Source organism: Eutrigla gurnardus (genome assembly GCF_963514095.1).
Source record: "Eutrigla gurnardus genome assembly, chromosome: 17".
In the NCBI taxonomy this organism is placed as follows: domain Eukaryota; kingdom Metazoa; phylum Chordata; class Actinopteri; order Perciformes; family Triglidae; genus Eutrigla; species Eutrigla gurnardus.
In genome coordinates, this window is record NC_139928.1 from 21,268,914 (window position 1) to 21,287,640 (window position 18,727).

The 18,727-nt window shown below is 43.8% G+C and overlaps 2 protein-coding genes across 2 annotated transcripts in view; both read left to right on the forward strand.

Moving 5' to 3' along the window:
* The window catches only part of LOC311027493 (major histocompatibility complex class I-related gene protein-like), a 60,248-nt gene that overhangs the window by 24,292 nt on the left and 17,229 nt on the right, over positions 1-18,727 (forward strand). The window contains exons 8-9 of the mRNA XM_084031515.1: positions 15,793-15,846; positions 15,937-15,976. Of these exons, the coding sequence (XP_083887641.1) occupies positions 15,793-15,846; positions 15,937-15,976 (94 nt within the window). The remainder of the gene's footprint in view (positions 1-15,792; positions 15,847-15,936; positions 15,977-18,727) is intronic.
* LOC311027442 (major histocompatibility complex class I-related gene protein-like) lies at positions 10,009-15,175 on the forward strand (the record flags this gene model as incomplete). Its single annotated transcript, XM_084031468.1, has 5 exons — positions 10,009-10,084; positions 11,479-11,745; positions 13,148-13,426; positions 13,846-14,139; positions 15,162-15,175. 5 exons carry the CDS (start codon positions 10,009-10,011, stop codon positions 15,173-15,175), a joined length of 930 nt encoding a protein of 309 aa, XP_083887594.1.

An 18,727-nucleotide genomic window follows, 5' to 3' on the forward strand; every position in this document is an offset into this window, starting at 1 on the left:
ATGATTGTACAACTAAGTTGCTCAATTTCATTATTTTTCTACTTTGTTTTTTTTTTGTCAATAAATTGTCTGATATTCCAAAATGCTGTCTTTTTGTGATTCCATATATGCTTACAGATCTTGTGATATTCAGTTTATTGATATGAAGGATATTGATTATTGGCATATGTATACTAACTGAAGCAACAGGAAGTAAAGAAGGACAACCCAAGACAGAAGGACTACAAAATAAAACAGGAAACCAACAACAACAAGAGACAGAAACTACAAAACAACAGGGGAAACAAAAAAACCCCAAGATCATCACATTCGTTCACTTTAAATGTTGCCCTCACAAGGAATTTTGGGTCGGTGTAATCTCCTTTCCTTTCGTAAAGGAAGATCTGTTGCATCCTATGCTAAAGGAGATCTGAAAGGAAGCATTGCAGCTCCCTTCCTTCAAATTTAGAGAATTAATTTTTATCATGGCGGCCACTTGTTTACTTCCGGGTCACTTCCTAAGCAAAAAAACAAGAGTCCCAAAAACAGGCAGGCAAAAACCCACAAAAAGGAATACGACAGCAGGGATAACAGGCCGAACCACAAGGAACATACTAGACCAAATACACAGAAGGAACTGACAAGGAAACAGAGGGAATACACAGACTATATACACCAGGACTGATTAGGAACGGGGCTCAGGTTGGAAAACATGAGGGCAGGCTGACGAGACAATCAGACACAGCTGATATTGGAATATTAGAAATAGCTTGTCGTTCCTTGGATCTCCAAAAGTAGAGCCAATGCCAAAGCTTTCAGCCAACAAACTCCTCTTCTGTGGTAGGCTACTGTACTGAAGAAAGTACTGGAGCATATAAAGGACTGTATAATTACCAAAGGGATGTAATCTGACTCAAGGAATTTATAACCAAATAATATAATACCTGTGTACGTATTTAACTAAGAGTGAGAGGAGACCAAAAGCTACGTTTAACAATTTAGTCGAAACTGCCGGATACAAAGGGGGCGTTGGAGAGGGGGGACACCTCCCTTGTAGCTGGGGTGAAGATCGGCGGTGCTGCCTGGTAGGGGGGTTTGAACCCGCCTCACGAACCTCGTCTGGATCGAGGGAGACCAGCCTCTTCCTGGGTCCCTCTGGCGACGGGGCCGCGAGCGCATGCTCCTGGATAGCGCTCTTCCCCACGAGAAACACTAGCGGGCGAACGGACGGCAAACGCACCTCCGTCTGCCGATACACCGGGCTGCCGACAGCACGAAACACACGAATATTCTAATTTGCTATAGTTTTCGACTTTACGTCCGCACCGTGCGGTTTCCAACTGCAGGTTGCTAGTGTTGTGAAAAAAACAGTAAGCTTGAATATACGAGGAGAGTCTATGGGTTATATCAATAACAGCGCTTTATTAGCACAAATATCAGGAAAACATATTCCGGCAGTTATACGTGCACGGACCTAGTAGTCAACTCAACATAGGGTTGAATTCACTCAAAAGGCGCTTACAACAGAATGCGCAGCTTATTTCATTGAGACTCCGCATGAGTCTGATTGGCTCATTCTATAGATGCAGGCGGAGCGTAATTTTAGCATGCCGCGGCCTGGTTGGAGCGCTGGGTATCTCCACCCACACTGGCTCATACGATCCATCCCTCTGGGTGCTGTCATCTATGTATGTGTGTGTATGTTGTCGAGATGCACATATATCATATACTCCTCCCCTGTGCGGCTTCCGCTAAGGAATGTATCCTTGGTATGTTGTTTGACCCCTGCCCTTGCTGCTCTCTCGCCTGTGCCTGTGTGTGTGTATGTGTGTGTAGTAATTTAAAACATGTGTGATTAGCTCATGTATTTACATTTTTCTCCACAAATCCCCCTTTTCACACCAACTAGGTGTGAACATTTTGTTTAAAGGTACTCTTTTCCTTCCTCGTCTTCCATGTCCAGGCTCCCATCCTCAAGTTCCTCATTAGCTAGTAGGGGCATCATATATTTTGGTGGGTCTTTTTCTTTAGTCAGTGCAGTTTGCACTAACCTGGAAACCATGGTTCTCAGACATGGAATGCAGCAGCACCCACAGGTGACTAGTATGGCCAGGAAGATGGCTATTGAGGCTGCTAAAGATATTATTACCGCTTTCCATTTTCCAAACACTACTTCCATCCATTTGGTGAACGGGTCATCGACCCCTGATGCTTTGTGCATTTCTTTGGAGAGTGCTCTTAGGTTTTCTAATGCTCGAGTGACTGAGCCATCTGGGGCCGTGTTATTGGAGATTATGGTACAGCAAAGTTTTCCGAACATGGCACAGACACCCCCTTTTTCAGCTAGGAGCATGTCTAGCGCCATTCTATTTTGCATAGTGATGATCGATGTGGGTGCGAGCTGCTCCGCCAGCCCCTCTACTGCATCCCTAGTGGCATTAGCGAGGCGCAAAAGATTATAGTGGATATAGTTAATGCGGTCTACGTTTTTATTGGGGAGTATCCAGAGAAAGATCGATTCGAACCCTGCCCCTACTTGATTGGCCAATTTATACTCGTCTGGCACGCCTCGAGGGATACCTATAGCGTCCACGTATGTGGTCCCTCCAAATGGGTCTTGCAAGCTTGTGTCCCTTTTAGCAAGTATATGTCTTCTTCTTCGCCGGACGAGGGCGTTAGGTCCTGAGGGTTTTTTTTATCACTCGACTGCCTATTAACGTAAGGGGCATCCCTAGTCTGACCATGGCGCAGGTGCCTAAGGTGGTGTCGGCCTCTACTCGAGAATAGAGACGCAACCCTCCACAATAGTAAAACAGTCCCGCTCGGGCCCATGGTCCTATCACATCCCCAGATGTTGTCCTATTACACCAATCTGAGGGTATGTTTCCCACATTAACTTTTGGTTTGCTGCTGGTGAAGTTGAAACACTGATACCTGGGATCTTTTCCTTTTATGGCGGTAAAATAGCCGGCCCTAGTTTTATTATCAATGGGTGGGAAGACTGATGCCAGGGATTGGCATCCTGAGGGTGTGGCTTTTCTGGTTAAGTTCATCATACATTCATAACCTACTTTGTCTTTGTCTGGATATAAGGGGGCAGGTTCGACGAACATGGCAGGACGCGCAGCCGCGCATGCTACACATCCCGTCATGTTCTGGCGCTTAGCATTATCCGTAATTCACCTCAACCAAATGTTACTTTCTCCGAAGCCTGTAGCCATTTTTACGACGTCTAAAGGAGTTAATTCTGTGTAATCCTGGGTCATCACTATCGGACTGGTAGTGGGCGGCTTTAGGGCAGTGGAATTAGCTGTGGTCGTATTCGTTGCACTACCTTTACTAGTGGGGGCGTATTTGGGCGGGTATATGTTTACTTGTATTCCTCGTATCTGGTCTTTTCCGGTGACGTCTACTCCTAATGCGATCCATATGCGATTTTTTCCCGTGGAGCTTGCCTTAATGTTATTGATAGAGAGAGTGAGCGGATTGCCGGTTGGACTGAAATCTCTTTGGAACGAAATGTGGTCCCAAAACTCGCTGTGTGGGAATCGGGTAAAACCGGACCAAGTCCCAGTGAACTTTGTTACTAGATACCACTCGGGACAAAATGGCTGTGAATGCACCGAGAGCCCAAACCCATGTTGGAAAGCATTCCCAGTGGCCTCGCAGCTCTCCACTATTCGTGGACTATGACACAGATAGACATCGTAGCCCCGCCAACTTGCTTGGGATTCCCCGCAGTCTATCACGGAGCACAGGTCGAATGTGAACATTGTGGTATCCCCGGCAGTATAATTTAAAACTATTTTAGCACCGCACGCGACTTCGGGGATCTGGAAAGTTTTCGTTTGTTCCCTTTTGGGACGGGTTAGGTAAATGTTGGTGGAATTGTCTCGCTCTTTGTTTATTAGTTCAAGTCCTAGTAGAAGGAGTATTACCGCCACCCCGGTTACACCCATGATCACGGTGCACATCGTTTTCCCCCTTGGGAGATAGTCTGCATATCTCCACCTCCGTCTTTCCTCCGGTGCAACAGACGGATCTCCGGAGAGTCTCCTAAAACTCCTCGGAGTCGTCATTTTGGGCCAAATCTGTTCTCACTTCCTGGAGTGAGCGAGTAGGTGGTGATGCTGGGGCACAATGTGTCAGGTGGTGCCAGGGAGCTCCTGCTTTTCCCTTGACCTGGACCGAGTGTGAAGTAACCTCCTTCACTTCGTACGGACCAGTCCACCTGGGGTCTGTCCACTTTCTTTTGTGAACCTTGACCCTGACCCAGTCTCCTACTTTGACTATCGTCCCCTGCTCTTCGGGATCCTTCTCCTGTGCCTTCTGCACCTGTAATGAGAGGGCTGAGACAAGAGATATTAGTTCTCTCATGTAGTCGGATTTCTCTATCTGACACACATCTAAAGGAGGTATATGTCCTCCATCACGTGGCGGGCCAGGCATTGGCCTTCCCGTCAACAACTCATGGGGCGACAGGTGCGTGCCTCCCCCTTTTGAGGTTCTCATGGCCATGAGAGCCAAAGGGAGGGCCTCCAACCATGTCATCTTACTGCCCGCACATACCTTGGCTATTTTAGCCTTCAACGTTTGATTCGCGCGTTCCACCAGTCCCTGGGACTGTGGATGGTAGACCGAACCAAAACTGTGTGCAATCCCCAGGAATGCCTCCACTTCACTCAGCATCTGATTGTTAAAATGTGTCCCGTTGTCTGATCTGATACGTTTCGGTACCCCGTATCTGGGTATTAGCTCTGTTTGCAACCACTTTATTACTGTCTTCCCGTCTTCTCTATTTGTGGGGATTGCTTCTACCCATCTTGAAAATCTGTCTACCATTACCAACATGTACCTCTTTCCCTGTACTACGTTCTCCTGTCCCATATCTGTATAATCTATACTAATATCTTGGAATGGTGCGAGAGGTACGGGGTAGGATCCCATGGGCGTTTTGAATGGTTTTCTTGGGTTGTGGTTTCCACAGACGACGCATTCTTCGCAGTATAGTTTTGCCATGCTGTCTAGGTGTGGGTGCCACCAGAGTGCTGAAATGTTCAACAGTGTCTGTCTTTGTCCTTCATGGGTTGGTCCATGGGCTTCTTTTAGTAGGGTCGCTACTAGTTTTGCTGGTGCCACTATCCTTCCATCATGTGATCTCCAGAGACCTTCTTTCTTTGTGGCCCCCTTTTGTGTCCATGTCGACCATTCGTACGGGCCTGCTTGTTCTTGTATCTTTTTTAGGTCTTCTTCGGTGAGCTTAGGTTGGGGGGGCGTCAGCTTAAGTATCATTTGCTTTGGCTGATATCCTCCTGCCTTTTTGGCCGCCTGATCTGCAGCCTCGTTTCCTTGACTGATCCTGGTGCCTGTTTTCTCATGACCTTTGCACTTCATTATGGATACTCCTCTTGGTAGGGTGATTGCTTCCACCAGCTCTTGTATTTCTCTTTGGTGTTTGATTGGGGCGTTGCTGGATGTTACGAATCCCCTCCGTTGCCACATGGGTGCATCTACTTGTGCCGCCCCATGTGCGTAAGCAGAATCTGTAAAGATGTTCACCGTCTTTCCTTTGGCCAGTTTCAAGGCTTCGGTGAGCGCCTTGACTTCTGCCATTTGCGCTGAAGCGGGTTGTGGTATTACTTCTGCTTTGAGCGTCTCATGTCTTCCATTGGGGTGTTGCTGAACCACTGCATATGATGCCTGGTTCAGTCCGTTTTCTCCTCGATAGCAGCATCCGTCAGTGTAGAGCCAGAGTTCTGCTTTGGGATCTATGTCATTTTTCAGGTCTTGTCTGAGCTTACTTTCCTTGACCGCAAGTTCTTCACATGAATGTGGGGTTCCTTTCCCAAAGTTTCCAGCCATGTTCCTTTTGGCTGCGACAAAGGTTATATGTGGCCTGGTGCATTCTCTTTGAATCTTGGTTTTTCTGGCCATGCTGAAAGTAAACTCCTTACTTGCCAAAAACGCTGCAACTCCATGTTCAGTGTGGACCTGTAATGGGTGACACATCACTACATGTGCTGTTTTTTGGAGAGCTTTTGCTACCGCTGCAACATATCTGGCGCACATTGACTGTCCGGTTTCCACTGCGTCGAGTTTTGAAGAGTAGTATATCAACACATTCCTCTCTCCCCCTTTTTTCTGATACAAAACAGCATTTAAAAATGCATTTTGTTCAGAAACATCCAAATGGAACACTTCTGTGTAGTCCGGTGAGGTGAGTGCAGCAGCTTGGGAGAGTACTTGTTTCATGTCAGTGAATGCTTGTTCAGCTTCAGAAGTCCAGGGTAGTCGTTCTGTGAGGTTTCGAGCCCCTACCTCGTTGATCATTGTCCGCAAAGGTTGTGTCCGATTGGAGTAATCAGGTATGTGGGATCGGCTGTAGCCCGTTAGTCCCAGAAATGACAGCATGTCTGCCACCGTGGTGGGCTTTGGATGGTGTAGGATTGATTCCCTGTGGGCCGTAGATACTCCCAATCCTGATGCCGAGATTTGTCGGCCTAGGAATAGGACTTCTTCTCTGCATAGCTGCACTATTTCTCTCTTGACTTTGTAGCCCTTTTTGTGCAGAACTGAGAACAGTAGGGCAGTGGCCTCCAGGCAGAGGGTAGATGTTTCTGCTGCCAAGAGAAGATCATCTACATATTGGATGAGCACAACCCCTGGTGGCCATTGGAGTTCTAGTAGGTGTGCTTTTAGTACCTGATTAAAGAGACCTGGCGAGTCCCTGAACCCCTGTGGCAACCGATTGTAGGTGTACTGTTTGCCCCCAAACGTGAAAGCAAACATGGCTTGTGATGTTTGTGCCAGTGGAACACTGAAGAAAGCGTTTGCCAAATCTATGACAGTGAAGTATCGAAATGCTGGGCTTAAACTCGTGAGTGCTACGTGTGGGTCTGGTACTGGATGAACATCTGGAGTCGTTACATCATTTATAGGGCGGAAGTCTTGTACCATTCTCCAGCCCTTTCCCCCTGCTTTCTGTACCGGTAATATGGGAGTATTCCATGGGGAGTGGCACTCGTATATTACCCCGACGTCCAGAAGGCCCTGTATCGTGGGGGCAATTCCCTTCATTTGATCTTGGGTTAGAGGATACTGCCGTCGATAAATAGGATGTGCATCTGGGTCTTTCAGGGTGACAATTACTGGTTGTGTTTCCAGGGCTCCTACGTCATGGGGGGTTATAGTCCAAAATCGTGAGTTCACCGCATTCAAAACCACTGCGGCTCCTGGGTGGTCCGTACATGGGAGTCCATGTTGTCTTGGCAGTGGTATGTGTTCTGGGAGGGAGACATCCGTGGTATGGGGGCCCGTGAAGCACCACATATCTTCCTCTGGTGGGGCTTGGGCTCCTTGGCGGGGTTTTTGGACTTGGAGCGGCCATGTTGCTTAGATCAGTCAATTGAGATATGTCTACCCCTCCTGTGGGGAGGCCAAAGTGGTCCTCGTTATCTCTCATGAAGTCCCGATCGTATCCACATGCCGCTGATTTAGGGTTGTATCCTCCAGCCGCTCCCTGTTCCTCTTCCTTTTTCTGGCCGCCAATACTGCTGGCAGGTGACTTTACTCTGGTTGACCCCTCCTTCCTTGGGTCGGTATAGTTTCCACCACTAGGTGGCTTCGAGGGATTTTTTGTGAGGGGTCCTTCTGGTTCACTTTCTGACCAGGTCTTTTCTGAGCCGCCTTGACTCCTTGATCCTCCAGGGGGCTCCAGTGCCGTTATTCGCTGTTGCAGTCTTTCCACTTCTCTCTTCATTTCCTCTCTGTCTTGGTCTTGTACGAGGACTTCCACGCCGGCCAATGTTAGTACTGGTGCTTGTACTGCTGTGTCTGTGGTCTGTGCAGGCATTAATCTTTGGTGGGTTTAGGGAGGTGGGGCTGTTGGGGGAGGTGTCGTTTCTGGAGGCCCAGTTGTTAACTTCTCTGGCAGGACTGGATATATGCCCCCTCCCCCTCCCTGTGTCTCTTCATGTTTGTCTCCCCTCTCCATTCTTCTCTGCTGAAACAGGTCTTTTAGCATTAGATTTGTTACTCTTGTCTCTTCTTCTTGTTCTTCAAACATCTTTTTGAGTGGTTTGAAAAATGATCGCTTGTCCTTTTCAGCCTCCATGTTCTGTCGAGCTCTCTCTAATCTTTGTTTGACATCATTCACCATTATATTTATAGCTTCTCTTGATGGCAGCCCGTCCTTGGTGATCCATCCCTTTATCTCCCACCTTTTCGCTACTGATTTAACTATCTTCCCATCTCCCTTTTTACTTCTATCCTCAGTCATAACTCTAGCCTTCAAGGTCTCTACGAAGTCTTCCATTTCCCCCTCGTTCAATCCCTCAATATAATCAAAAGAATCGCTCCTAACGTTACCCAGACCAGCCCGAATCCCACTAGGTTTATTTAACAGACTCGTCTTAATAAGTTTTTCTAGTTCTAGTATCTGTCTACTCACTACCGTTATCGTTGGTGTGTGTGTCTCTGCTGTTGCTGCTGAGTGGAGAGTGTCACTTCCTAGAGCGTGCAACAGGGTGTCGGCTGCTTCCTCTTCTTCTTTGTTATCTATCTCTCTGAACTCTTCTATGTCTATGTCATAAAACTCCATGCCATGTCTAAATTTTATTGTATTACAACCACTGCCTACGCTTCTCTACTCGACAGCGCGGTCCCGGGGGAGTTGTATCGGTTTCCAAATTACAAAGTACTATAAATTTCTATTGTATTACAACCACTGCCTACGCTTCTCTGCTCGACAGCGCGGTCCCGGGGGAGTTGTATCGATTTCCGAATTACAAAGTACTATTTATGCAGTCTGTTGGTTAACCCAAAACACGCTATGTTCGTTAATAGAGTGACTTAATTATGTGCAAGAATTCTCATGCTTCACGGGGTGTGGTGGGTCCGCTCTTCACGATACTGTACACATAAAAGCCCTTCTATTCGTCCTTCATCTCGTGTTTTCTGTTAGGTTCAGTCACACATGTGTACACACTATGGCAGGTTTATTTTTATCACTTTTGCAGAATATGCTTTCCTTCTGTTCTTTTAACATTTTATCCTTTAGTTAAATTTTGTCTAAAGTATTCATACTCACACTCGGTAGTTGTTGATCACCTAATTTATATTTTTCAATATACAGAATTCAATTAAATAGGTTTCTGCTTACCTTTTCGGTTGAGCGCTCAGTGATCAACGTTCCCGAGAATGGATGAATCCTTCTGGCCTCCACTTTCTTTCAGGAGACCCCCCTCCTTCTGCAAGACAGGAGGTAGTCGTTAAAATTCTTTCCTCCTCAAGCTTTTCTCCCAACCATCCTCTGCTACCAGATTTGTTGTGAAAAAAACAGTAAACTTGAATATACGAGGAGAGTCTATGGGTTATATCAATAACAGCGCTTTATTAGCACAAATATCAGGAAAACATATTCCGGCAGTTATACGTGCACGGACCTAGTAGTCAACTCAACATAGGGTTGAATTCACTCAAAAGGCGCTTACAACAGAATGCGCAGCTTATTTCATTGAGACTCCGCATGAGTCTGATTGGCTCATTCTATAGATGCAGGCGGAGCGTAATTTTAGCATGCCGCGGCCTGGTTGGAGCGCTGGGTATCTCCACCCACACTGGCTCATACGATCCATCCCTCTGGGTGCTGTCATCTATGTATGTGTGTGTATGTTGTCGAGATGCACATATATCATATACTCCTCCCCTGTGCGGCTTCCGCTAAGGAATGTATCCTTGGTATGTTGTTTGACCCCTGCCCTTGCTGCTCTCTCGCCTGTGCCTGTGTGTGTGTATGTGTGTGTAGTAATTTAAAACATGTGTGATTAGCTCATGTATTTACATTTTTCTCCACACTAGCAAAAAAATTCGCGAGTGGCCGACTACGCGAGACTGATTAATTGACTGCGCAAGTGCCCGTATCACCGGTAGAGTAAATCACACAGACACTTTCTCAGCACTACGAAGGAACTCTCCGTTTCTCGATGTTTCTACTGACACGAGGCGCCATTTTGCTAAAGACAAACATCAATGAAAACACACTTGGAGCTCTTGTTTGTTGTCGACAGCCTGACTGAACACAAGCAGACTAAGACACTACTGCAGAGTATGTGAGCTTCATTCAAACATTTCTGCACATTTACATTTACATTTAGGTCATTTAGCAGACGCTTTTGTCCAAAGCGACTTACAATAAGTACATTTGTCAAAAGAAGGAAACAAAGAAACCACAACATATCATTGCCGATAAAGTAAGAGCTAAAAATAGAACAAGTGTTAGGTCCTCATCTGAGTAAAGTAGTACCTTAAGAGCAGCAGTGCTACGATCACAGTGCTATAGGTAAGTTTTTTTGGGGGGGGGGGGGGGGCGGTCATGCTAGAGTCGAGGTGAAGTCTGAACAGGTGAGTCTTGAGCCTTTTTCGGAAGATGGCAAATGACTCTGACATTACATTGCATTAGCCTGCAGATGACAGGAGCAGGAGGTTAAATGCTCCTTTCAGGTGCGGACAGCGTTGAGAAACCAGAATAAAGGGTCTCCAGCGTCCTCTCACGCAGGCTGAAATAACATCGCTCCACTTTAACTTTCGTTATTAACCTCAGTGGCTTTACCCGGCTATTAGTGACTCGGTGCTCAGCTAAAATCCCCATTGGCTCAGACGGAGGGTGAAGTCAGCGCTCCTCCTGGTCTCAGCCTCACTTCAGCCCGGATAGAGCAGCAGACCTAGCAAACCTAAAAAAAATTTTTTTTTACCTTTCAGATGTTGTTGTAGGAGGCCTTTGATGCAGAAATTTAAGAGTTTAAAAAAAAGTTTATGTATGAATTTAGAGAATAATAATACAAAAAAATTATATTGCAAAATTGGGCTTAGATGGGAGCAGAATTCCTGTATTTGTGCTCACGTCGTCTGAACAACAATTCAGAACAGCTAAGGGTTCATTTGCAAGGTTGATTGCTTACTACACTAAAAGACATTTTACTTTTTGTTGAATCTGATGAATCCAGTCCAATGAAACGGAGAGATGTTAGAAGGAAACCTTGAGAGGTTGTGTGAGTTCATGGCCATAAAGCGGGACTTACAAACAAATGTACGATCCAATAGCATTGTGAGACTGAACAATAGAACCCAATAAATAAAATAAAATAATATAAAGCTGAGAGGATTTGGTTTCACACAACATGTTGTTTAACAACGATGTTGAGATTTAACTTCAGTTTACAGAAATCAAGATTTATGAAAGTGAGGGACAAACGGTCAGATTTGGTTTCTTGGTTCTTTCTGTATTTAAAAAAATAACTTTTATACTCAAACATCTGAAATCCACAAACACTCTGACGACAACATCAAACAAAATAAAACCTATTACTTGAATATGAAAAATAACAAACAGCGATAGAAGAGAGAGAGAAGTAGTTCTGTTGGATTGTGTGTGCAGGAAACATTGTTCAGTGATTTGTTGAAGATAAAAACTGAGATCATGACGTTCATCTTGTGTTGCAGAGATTCACTCTCTGAAGTATTTCTTCACGGCGTCCTCTGGAGTCCCAAACTTCCCAGAGTTTGTGGCTGTTGGGTTGGTTGATGACGTTGAGGTAACTCACTATGACAGCAACACCAGGAGATTGGAACCCAAACAGGACTGGATGAACAGAATCACAGAAGATGATCCTCAGTACTGGCAGAGTCACACTGAGAGCTGTGTGGTTGTTCAGCAGGTCGACAAAAACAAAATTGAAGTTACAAAGCAGCACTTCAACCAAAGTGGAGGTTTGTTTATATTTCACTTCATTCTGACAACATTTGGTTTATACTTTGATCCTGTATTTTAATAAACACACATATACACACACACACACACACACACACACACACACACACACACACACACACACACACACACACACACACACACACACACACACACAAACACACACACATCCACTAGTTAATCAGCAGAACATTGATTATCAGTCTTTTATTTAATAAATCAGAAAACACGTTCTAGTTCCAGTTTCTCTAATTAGATAATTTTCTGCATTTCTGTGTTTTATATAATTTTGTATTAACTCCTGTTCAGTGTTGTTCAGACAAAAGATTTGAAGATTCAACCTCAGTTCTGATTCTGGTCCACCTCAGCTCTGATGGGGCCTCAGTCCTGCTCACACTGTAGTTCATTAAAGTTAACGCTTTCTCCTTCATTGACGTGATGTTTAGTGTCACTTCCACACACAAAGAATTCTGAGCTTTTTAATTCTTTAGTTCTCTATAAAATATCTATTTTACAAGATTACATTAGAACACATCATGATAATGTTTAATATGGCCCAATGCTATTTGTTACTGAATAATGATGATCATAATGTAACGCTATGCGATCTCCTTGAACGTGATTAGCTGTTAGCTCTGTTATTTAGCCAATTAGGTAACCGGTGTCTCCTGATGATTTGAATTTGTATTTGCTGTTTACAAGATGGATCAGCAACTAGAAAGAGTTGAAGCCTATTCAGATTTCATATTTTTACTGAATGAATCGGTGGCTGATATGACTGTGTCCCAAACAGAAAGTCTAGAGCAGAGATCTTGAACAGGGGGTCCGGGACCCCTAGGAGGTCCACAGTATGACTGCAGAGGGTCCCCAAAATTATTTGATCCCAAATAAATCCCCAAAGATATGTCAACAAATACACCTTAACATGAATACAACCTATATTGAGCACATACAAATCTTCCAGTTTGTTTAATATTATGTGGGCCCTCTACCGGGTCACTATAAGTCTTGGGGCTACTTGGCCTGAAAATGTTGAAGACCTCTGGTCTAGAGGGGTAAAATACGATGGCAAAGCGAAGCTGGAACACTTTGTGTTCACAATGACCAGGCAAAGCGAACTGCAACCAGGACTTGAAGCGAACCGTACTCAGACCATCTCCCCCTGAGACGTCCACACTGTCCAGGTGATGGTTGGCTTTCATGGAGCCAATAACAGCAGCAGGTGTAGCTCCTCTGTTGTCTGTCGATCAGTGTGTCTCCATGGAAATGATGTGATATTAACTGATGATCTCACTCTGGTTTAATTCTCTCTCTCTCTCTCTCTCTCTCTCTCTCTCTCTCTCTCTCTCTCTCTCTCTCTCTCTCTCTCTCTCTCTCTCTCTCTCTCTCTCTCTCTCTCAGGTGTCCACATTCTCCAGAAGATAATTGGCTGTGAATGGGATGATGAGACCAATGAGGGAAATGGTTTCTTTCAATATGGTTATGATGGAGAAGACTTCATTGCGTTTGACTCGAAGACAAAGAGATGGATCGTTCCAAAACAACAGGCTGTCATCACCAATCACAAGTGGGATATTAATAAAGCTTGGCTAGAACGGGATAAACATGACATCACCTATCGTTGTCCTGAGTTACTGAAGACGTATTTGAAGTACGGGAGGAGCTCTCTGCTGAGAAAAGGTAGAATCCCTGTCACTGCCCTGTTCCTGTCTGTCTCAGTTCCTGTCTCTGTCTTCGTCTCACCCTCTGTCCTACCTTCCTCATCTGGGCGCCCTCACACCAGGGCCATCTGATCCGTACTGTGCCTCGGCACGGTTACCTGTTGTACATCACGTCGTAATACAACACACGTATGGCTTGATGTTGTTTTCAGGGAGCGCCGTCTCCAAGTCATCACAACAGAGATCGACACAGAGAACATGACTGAAACTTTACTGACAAGTCACATCTGCATATATTTCTAGTAAACACGATTTCGAACTAACATAAATCGTGTATGTGTCACTAAGGCATTTCAGATACATCAGACATGATCATTAATACACAGCAGATCATAATAATAAGGATAAAGAACCTCTAACCCGTCTCTCTCTCCTCAGACCTTCCCTCAGTGTCCTTCGTCCAGAAGACTCCCTCCTCTCCAATCAGCTGCCACGCTACAGGTTTCTACCCTCAAAGAGCCGCACTGTTCTGGAGGAGAGATGGAGAGGATCTCCATGAGGACGTGGACCTCGGAGAGATCCTCCCCAACCACGATGGAACCTTCCAGATGAGTGCCGACCTGAAACTCTCAGTGGCAGCTGAAGACCAGAGCAGGTACGAGTGTGTGTTTAAGCTCTCTGGTGTGAAGGAGGACAAAATCACCACACTGGACGTCATCAGGAGCAACGAAGGTGAGACTGAGACCAGAAGTGATGAGAAACATTTTTAGAAACATAATAATCAAACCACAGTTCAGAGGTCGTAGGCGCCGTATTGAATGAACTACTGGTCAGTTTTAGAGGATGAGTAGAATGATTTAATAACTGGATGAATGTATGTATCTGTCAGGAGATCAGTCAGGATCACGTTTTCAAAAGGACCAACAAACACACTGAATACAGGATTGTGGTCCGGTTGACAAATGGAGGTTCTTCTCCTGGAACCTGCTTCATCTGTTCAGGTTGTGACTATTTCCTCTTGTTTTGTGCTCAACAGAGAAGCCCACTGACATGACCACCGTCATCATCGTCATCGCTGCAGTCGTACTTCTTGCTCTCGTCCTCGCTGTGATTGGATTCGTGGTTTACAAAAAGAGGAACTGTAAGACCCAAACGGAGACGTTGTCTCATCTCTTCTTGAGTTCAGGCTTTGAGTTGGTGACTTTATCCAGCAAACTTCAACAACAAGCGCTATAAGGTCACGACTAGAAGACACAAACTCATATTCAAGTTCAACATTCATTATATTTTTATTGTCAGATTCAGATTTCATCACATTTGCTCCTATTTTTCATGTATTTTGTTTAATCCCAGTTTTTCTTTCAGACAAATGCCCGCATACTTGTTAGTACATCTTGCTTTATTATATTTAACATTTTTGTTGCGTTGATTTCCAAAAGTGGCTTTCACTGAGTGCTAAACTTGGTCAAGGTTTAATTCCTGCTGAAAACAAAATGTGAAGCGACCAGCAGCATGGGGTGCAAGGCTCAGAGAAACATCGCCCTCTGCTGCTGCTGCTGTAGTCACCATGGCGTCTGGTCTGTCACGTACTTAACAAAGTCTGCGTTCATGCTGATGAGCATTCAAGTTGTTACTAGATAAGAGTTGGTGCTGTGTGTCGGTTCAATGCAGCAAAGTCATTGGAAACAGTTTAAACTTCATTTCTAAACAATGTAGATATAGTTGAGAGTGTCATCTTTTATTTTTAATTCCAGATTACCTCATCTAAATAAACAGAGGTTGTTGTAGATTGTATTTAAAATGTTATACTTTGACTAGATCCTCATACCGACTGTGGTTTACACTGTTTACAAAGTTTGAATTCCCGATTCAAACTTTAAATAATAATAACATTTAAAAATAATAATCACTTGAAAAGCAGTCGCTCCCTATATTTTAAATTTTCATTCCAACTGCATGGAAGGATGAATGAATGAAATGTTGCGGTGAAGGAGGATTCTCTTATTTGTGTACTTTATTGCTTACAAATGATGTTGTTCAACTACAATATTAATATATTGTATGGTGAAAAGGTAAAGTAGAAAATAATAAGAATGAAATGAATACAAAATAAAAGGTAGGCTAGTATGATGCTGCAGATATACTGTGAATGTGTATATGTGAGTAGTAACACTATAGACTAGAGAATGTCATGACAGTCACCCAGGATTGACCTTGTGTTGATTTATTTTGTTCTGTTTTTTAGACAAGACCCCATCTGAGACTAAATCTACAGGATCATTGATTAACCAATCAGGTCCATATCCATCTGTCTGTCCGTACAAAACACTCATGACAGTCACCCAGGATCGGCCTTGTGTTGATTTATTTTGTTCTGTTTTTTAGACAAGAAGACCCCATATGAGACTTCAACTACAGGATCGTTGATTAACCGATCAGGTCCATATCCATCTGTTTGTCCATACAAAATGCGTCTTTATATGATTTTGTCCTTTACTTGACTATTGTTTTGTATTTTGGTCTCTTCAGACCCGGAGAGTTCAAACAGCAACACACCGTTGGATAAAAGGTAACTAATGTGTGACGTCTGTACTATCCCAGTGGTTTCACACCTTCCATTCCTGATACCTTATTGCCATATTATTACGTTTTGCACTGTTCATTTTTAATGCTTGTGTATTTGACAGATGTGAGTGACTGCAGGAAGAGGAGGGTGAACTTCAGTCCATAACTTCAGACTCTGTTATGTACAAAGTTTGACACAATCTAAAAAATCTAATATAAACAAAAGAGCCGGATCACCGACAAAACCGGTTGAATGTCCCCTAAATTCACGTGGCCAAAACATTAAAGTTGCCAAACGCAACAAGGCTTTAAAAGGAGCAATAATCTATATTTGCGAATTAAAAATGTATCAAATGACGATGCGTAATTTGAAAAGCGACTTGTCCGAGGATTATCGGTGCTGTCGGTGATGTCATCGTAGATGCTCATTGATTGGAATACGACATTTCAAAATTAGGTTGGTATATATTTTACAAGTACGATTTGGATTTTTGCTTTTTGTTTTAGTTTACAAAATGAATTTTGAGGTTTGTGTGTAGCTGAACTTCAATACTATAAAATGCTTTTTAATGCTGTCAGGCTTTTCACAAATGTAAATTCACATGTCGACACACATCCACGAACGTGCATTCACATTTTCATATCTACACTCGTAGCATCCGGCAGTTTGATGATAACGAGAGATAACAGTTTTTCTCTCCTTTGTTGGATCGGTGTTGCTGACCCCGACACACACACATTTTCCAGTTGTGTAAATAGTTTGTATATTTCTTGAAAACTTAAGTTTGTTTTTACGATGATCGACGTCTTAGAGGTTTTTCTTCGTGTGTCTGGAATATGATGATGTGTCAAACAGCCTGTTTTTCTCCAAACGGCGAATGATTGATGCAACAATTCGTCGTCCCGTCGCTGCAATAAGAACGCCTTTCTAGCTTCTTGTTAGTCGTTCGTACGCCACGCCGTCTGCACTGCAACGTAAATAGTTTCACAACACATTTCCTGTCAACTTGTTTCCGTACGTATGCAGCGTAGATTACGTACTGATTTGAAGCCCGACCGTGAAGTTTCCTTAAATCTAACTTAGTTATGCGACCGCTTCACTGTGGCTGAACGACGTGGGAAAAGCCTGAAATGCTTAATAACGGCACGTGGAAATGTGCTGTTTATTCTCTGCCTCATGACATCAACACTCCACTTCAATCCCCACTTTCTAATCTCACTGGAAAACATATCTATTTAGACAAGCCTCCTCCCTTTAATTCAGTTGCTCCTTGTACACTGTTTTATTAGGGTTTGCTCGCTGTGATGAATGTCTGATTGATGCTCTCATTGTTTTTATTTGACTTTGTATGGTGACCTTGAGTGTTTAGAAAGGCGCCCATAAAGGAAATAAATTATTATAATTGTTCACATGAGATCTGGTTGTTTCATCTCTTTTGATGTGTTTTTGAAATATATTTATATATTTTATATATTTATATTTATGATGGGGGGTCCTTAAAGGCTTCTGGGCTGTTTGGAGCTTCTCAGCACACTGATGGTGAAAATGAAATGAGATGTTTCTGAAAGTATGTCCTGCTGGTGTTTTGGGACAGCGGACGTCTGCTCTCTTAGTTTGGTAGAAACTGAGCAGCGATGCTCAGAATCACTTCTGGTGTTGCATGAAGTAGATGATTGCACAACTAAGTTGCTCAATTTTATTGCTTTTCTACTTTGTTTTTTTTTTGTCAATAAATTGTCTGATATTCCAAAATTGTCTTTTTGTGATTCCATATATGCTTACAGATCTTTTGATCTTCAGTCTATTGATATGAAGGATATTGATTTTTGACATCTTTATGCTAACTGAAGCAACAGGAAGTAAAGAACACAAGACAGAAGGACTACAAAATAAAACAGGAAACCAACAACAACAAGAGACAGAAACTACAAAACAACAGGGGAAACAAACAAAACCCAAGATCATCACATTCATTCACTTTAAATGTTGCCTTCACAAGGAATTGTGGGTCGGTGTAATCTCTTTTCCTTTCGTAAAGGAAGATCTGTTGCATCCTATGCTAAAGGAGATCTGAAAGGAAGCACTGCAGCTCCCTTCCTTCAAATTTAGAGAATTAATTTTTATCATGGCGGCCACTTGTTTACATCCGGGTCACTTCCTAAGCAAAAAAACAAGAGTCCCAAAAACAGGCAGGCAAAAACCCACATAAAGGAACACGACAGCAGGGATAACAGGCCGGACCAAAAGGAACATACTAGACCAAATACACAGAAGGAACTGACAAGGAAACAGGGAACACTGGCTGTGTCCGAAATCATTCCCTACTCCCTATAGTGCACTATATAGGGAGTAGGGAGTGATTTCGGACACAGCCTTGACTATATACACCAGGACTGATTAGGAACGGGGCCCAGGTGGGAAAACATGAGGGCTGGCTGACAAGACAATCAGACACAGCTGATATTCGAATATTAGAAATAGCAGGATTGCCAACTCTCACGCTCCTGGCGTGACACTCACGCTTTCACTATCAATCTCACGCTGTCACGCTAAAATAGCTTGTTGTTCCTTGGATCTCCAAAAGTAGAGCCGATGCCAAAGCTTTCAGCCAACAAACTCCTCTTCTGTGGAACCATCTTGCCTATAAATGAAATGGAATTGAATGTAACAAGAGATGACTTAGTGATTGTTTTCCAACATTTATTTGATCCTGCAAATGAAAATCTAACTGAATGAATTGCCTTTGTGACCAGC